Source organism: Mercenaria mercenaria, chromosome 19 (assembly GCF_021730395.1).
Source record: "Mercenaria mercenaria strain notata chromosome 19, MADL_Memer_1, whole genome shotgun sequence".
Classification (NCBI taxonomy): domain Eukaryota; kingdom Metazoa; phylum Mollusca; class Bivalvia; order Venerida; family Veneridae; genus Mercenaria; species Mercenaria mercenaria.
The window spans coordinates 8,929,013-8,934,465 of record NC_069379.1 but is presented as its reverse complement, the minus strand read 5'-3'; the positions used below and the strand labels follow the sequence as shown (position 1 = coordinate 8,934,465).

Sequence of the window (5,453 nt, the reverse complement as noted above, 5' to 3'; positions counted from 1 at the left end):
AATGCTTTGACTGAAATTTTATGAAAATCTTCAAATAAATAATTATGCATATTAATACAAGAAAGATAACGTTAAGTATATTTCATAATTATGCTTATTAATATAAGAAAGATAACGTTTAAGTATATTTCATAATTTATGACATAGAATAAAGATATGATCTTAACACCTTGGATGACCCGTCAAAGTAAAACTAATCACTTATTTCCAGTTGAGCACTTCTGAATGTGTATGCCATGAAAACGGCACCATAAGTATCTGGTATTATGTAATATATGTGTGTAATTTTCTGTTAATGTTTTGCAGATCTGTGAAAACATGTGAATATCAACTATTTTGCAGATTTGTGAAAACTTTTGGTGAATATCAACTATTTTGCAGATCTGTGAAAACTTGTGGTGAATATCAACTACAGTTTTCAACATCATTAGGAGGATCTATATAACAATGCAAACAGAGAAAGTCAGAACAAAATCTTTACTACAAAATGCCTGAAGTGAAGGAAAGGTTTAAATGTGATACGTGCGATTTTGCATCTCAAACATTGAGTCGTCTGAAGGGTCATTTGAGAATACATACAGGAGAAAAACCCTATAAATGTAATCTGTGCGATTATGCAGGTAATCGAAAAGCTTACCTAAAGAATCACATGACCGTGCATACAGGCAATAAATGCTTCAAATGTAATGTCTGTGATTATGCATGTAACCGAAGTGATCATCTGAAACGACACTCGAGAAAACATACAGGAGAGAAGATATTTAAATGTGGCATTTGTGATTATGCATATAATGATAGCAGTTACCTGAAGATACATATGAGAAAACATACAGGAGAGAAACAGTTAAAATGCAAAGTATGTGGTTATGTATGTTATTGGAACAGTATTCTGAAGAGCCATAAGAGAATACATACAGGAGACAAATGCTTTAAATGTGAGATTTGTGATTTTGCATGTACCGACCGCAGTAATCTGAAGAGTCATATGCTGAGACACACCGGAAAGAAAAGTTTTAAATGTGATGTTTGTGATTATGCATTTTATAGGAGGTATGAGCTCAAAGTTCATATGAGAAAACATACAGGAGAGAAACAGTTTAAATGCAAGATATGTGATTATGCCTGTAACAGAAGTAATGCTCTGAAAAGCCATATGAACATGCATATGGAAGAAACATGTTTAAAATGTGATGATTGTGATTATGCATGTATCAGACATTATACTCTGAAAATGCATGCACTGAGACATACTGGAAAGAAAAATTTTAAATGTGATGTTTGTAGTGATGCATTTTATATGAGTTTTGAACTAAAAAAGTATAAAGGAAAACATACAGGAGAGAAACAGTTAAAATGCAATATATGTGGTTATGCATGTAATCAACGTTGTAGAATGATGATCCATATGAGAATACATACAGGAGAAAAATGCTTTAAATGTAACATTTGTGATTATGCATGTACCACCCGCAGTAATCTGAAGAGACATACACTGAGACACACTGGAAAGAAAGGTTTTAAATGTGCTGTTTGTGATTATGCATCCTATACCAGTTATAGGCTTAAAGTGCATACGAGAAAGCATACAGGAGATAACAATTTTAAATGTGACGTTTGCAATTCTGCATTTAAGTCGAAAAGGACTTTGACATCTCACATTAGAAAACATATTTGAGGGAAACGCTTCAGCTGGGATTTTTATGACTGTGTGATCTAAATGCGTATATGACAATACATACAGGAGATAATTAAGTATTTGTAATTATTCGTGTAATTCAAGCTGTTGTCTGAAGACGCATGTTAAAATATATACAGGAGAGAATAACTGTTTTAAATGTTGTGTTTGTGATTATGTATGTCACCATAGCAATAATCTGAAATGGTAAATTGCATACATGTCACTCAAGCAGTTTCCCCAAAAAGCATATGCAAAAACAAAACGGGGAGAAAGTCTTTAAATGAGATAGTTATGATATAATGCAAAAGGTAGTCTGAAGCAACATATGAGAAAACTGATAAAAATGTGACGTTTGTGGTTATGCATTCAAAGAGGCGGACATCGGTACATGTGAGAATACATGATACAGGAGACTCCGGTATAGAAATGTTTTAATTGTGACTTGCTTGTAAATAAAGCAGTAATCTGAAAACACACATAAGAAAAAAATAACATAATTTAAAATTATTCTTGAGTTCTATTCAATATGTCTCTTACAAGATTCCGTAAATGCACTTTTCTTTTTCATAATGTACCATAAAACAAATATGACTGTAGTTAACATTCGATGTAGGGGAAAAACTTGTTCGCAGATATTTAAACATTACCAAGGTGTGACGCCGACCATTTACACTTATTTTAATTATTTGCTTTGTTTTCGGTAACATGCTTAAGAAATAGGGAATGTAGGTCGGATTTTCAGCTCGACTATTCGAAGAATAAGTAAAGCTTTCCTATTCATCACGGCGTCGCACCTTGGTTATGTTTTTCTTACTAGTCCGCATTTTGAAAAGTCTTTTGAGATACAGCTTTGAACCGTTCAGCACTTGTTTACCATCACCATGTCCAGTTATAGACAAGAGTACATAACTCCATCAAGGATGCTGGCTGAGTTATGTCCCATTTTGACTTAGAAATCATGGTTAAGTTTTTCGTACCTGTCCACATTTTGTCAAAGCCTTTTGAGATAAAGCTTTGAAACTGTCAGCACTTGTTAAGCATCACCATGTCCAGTTATAGGCAAGAGTACATAACTCCATCAAGGATTTTGGCTGAATTATGGCCCCTTTCGACTTCGAAATTTTGGTTAAGTTTTTCGAACCAGTTCATATTTTGACAAAATCTTTTGAGATAAAACATTGAAATTTTCAACACTTTTTTTACATCACCATATCCAATTATAGGCAATAGTACATAACTCCATCAAGGATTTTGGCTGAATTATGTTCTCTTTTGACGTAGAAACCTTGATTAAATTTTTCGTACCAGTCCACATTTTGACAAAGTCTTTTGAGATAAAGCTTTGAACCTTTCAACAGAATCAACACTGGTTGATAATCACCATGTCCAGTTATAGGCAAGAGTACATAACTCCATCAAGGATTTTGGCTGAATTGTGGCCACTTTTAACTTAAAAATCATGGTTAAGTTTTTCGTACCGGTTCATATTTTGTGTAAAAGTGTTTGACATATGGCTTTGAAACTTTGTTCAGTATTATAGTGTCTATCTAAAAGAGTACATAACTCTATCATCTATTTTGGCTGAATTATGGCCCGTTTTGGTTTGAAAATTGGTTTGGTTTCGTAAAAGTCCACGTGTTGTCAAAATTTTTTTACATATGGCTTTTAAACTTTGAACACTTGTTTATCATCATGATTTCCGTATGTAAGCAAGAGTGCACAATTCTGACAACTATTTATGGCACTTTTTTGACTTGGAAATATTTCATACCATTCCATATTTTATTTAAACTGTTTGACTTTGAAACTTTGAACACATCATTACCATCATAGTCACACATTGCCATTTAGTGCAAGACTTATCGAAATCCACAAGTACACAAACATTGCTTGTCTAATCTATTGTTTTCTTTTATGTGAAAATCTTTGGTAATATTTTGACCCCATTCAGAATGGCATTCTTCAATCAGTTCTTCGAATAGTCAAGCGCGCTGTTATCCGACAGCTCTTGTTTTATTTTTTAGTCGGCTAAAAGCCGAAAGCCTTTTGACGAGTCCTTGCTGTTCAGCGATTCTCTAAATGGACAGAATAACACGTGAAGGGATGTAGTTCCATTAGATTTCTCAAACTTCAAACAGTTCACTGCATGAATGAAGTTAAGTTGTGTCAATTCCCTTTGCTATGACCAATATACGATGTCATATTTATGACTTGTAATTGTGCAATACTCGAATGTAACTCATTAAGCATAAATGTGCATTTTAAGAATTGCGCAGGCTTACAAAGCTTGGGTAACATCCAGCGAAAGACAAAAAATAGTTCCACAGGGCTCCAGATAAGGTAAATTACGTATAGAAATAATGCAAATACGCATGTCTAATAATTTCTAAGCGTATAAAAACGTATATAAAATTACATAAACGCACACAATGCTTTTTTAAAAACAAAATCTGAATCGTCTGGATGCGTTAGGTAGCATAGCCGATCAGCCTTAATTCTCCCACATTGAACGTAAACACGCATCGTATGATTTCTATAAACTTTGCGCGGGTTGAATTTTGCAGTCAGTAAACGGATAAATTATCGGAAGAAGAAGCTCTTACTGGTTTGTTTAGTTACTACTGATATTAAAAATGATTTTAATTCTTATTTTTCGAGAAATAAACAAATCGGCGAAACATTAGATTGTATTTTCTTGTAGTTTTTGAAATCGAAAGTAGATCGTCTATGTTTGGCTGCTTTCACGAAACCTGGAACAACTGATACGGGGACTGGAAACTGGCATTTATCTTATCTTATGCTGTCGTCCAATCGAAGCGTATGCCGTAGGTTATTCTGCTATTACTCAAACACTTACGCCTTACAGTTTAACTCGTCCTTTCAGTGAAAATCTGGGAAAGCATTTGTTAAATTTTTTGTTGAAAACAAAAGTTCTGCCATGAAATTATTGCCTGCATCTGTTTTTAAATGGAAGATATCTACATTAATGTTACTTTTCGCCCTGTGAAAATGGCTAAATCTAGACTTGTCTTACCCAGAGAGAAAGATGTCGTTTTTTACATGATATTTGCCTTGTTGATTCAGAGTATTTAGAACCAAAAAATTAGGACATATTTTAATGAAAATAGCAAGTCAAAACTGTAAACTGTTGCCTGAAAATATTTGTTTATGATATTGCTCTGTTCTTCACCATTTAAATGTGTGTTAAACCTAGATGATTTTCTGCAGTTTTATCTAAAAGTTCGGAATACTAAATGTAACTTCGTTGTCGGCCTTTTTTTAAAAAAATATTGTTATTTTAATTTAAATACATTGTATTTTTCACACATCAGTTTTAAAATTAAATTTATTAAACTAATTTTTGGAGTTTAAACAACAATTTCGTTTGAAACATTCCCTACGTTCAAGAAGAATGTTTGTTTCTGTATGTAGAAATCTGACATTATAAACAATAATTATAATTATGGCTCTACAAGATTAAGAAAAGTGTCAGCTTTCTGTTATTTTCCATTTTTTTTTATTCAAATCCAACAAAAATCGGCCCTTTGATAAAGGTTTGAAGTTACGTGGTAAAACATTTCTTCAGGGAAGTGAGCTCGAGTTAATTCATAATAATTAAGCATATCACCACATGCAGTCGCATGCTGTTTTTGCTTCAGAATCCCTTTAGATCCATCTCTGATCATCTAATTATCGCCACTTAACATGTGACTGGTAAACCCTTTGAACAATAAGTGTTATAGCTCCATGATTAACATGAGGTAATATGCTAATT

General features: G+C 33.1%; 1 protein-coding gene across 1 annotated transcript; it reads left to right on the top strand.

Moving 5' to 3' along the window:
* The first annotated feature begins 326 nt into the window (after positions 1-326).
* On the top strand, positions 327-3,289 carry LOC123542860 (zinc finger protein 600-like). Its single transcript, XM_045328884.2, has one exon. It carries the CDS (start codon positions 488-490, stop codon positions 1,673-1,675), a length of 1,188 nt encoding a protein of 395 aa, XP_045184819.2. The 5' UTR covers positions 327-487; the 3' UTR covers positions 1,676-3,289.
* The last annotated feature ends 2,164 nt before the right edge of the window (positions 3,290-5,453 follow it).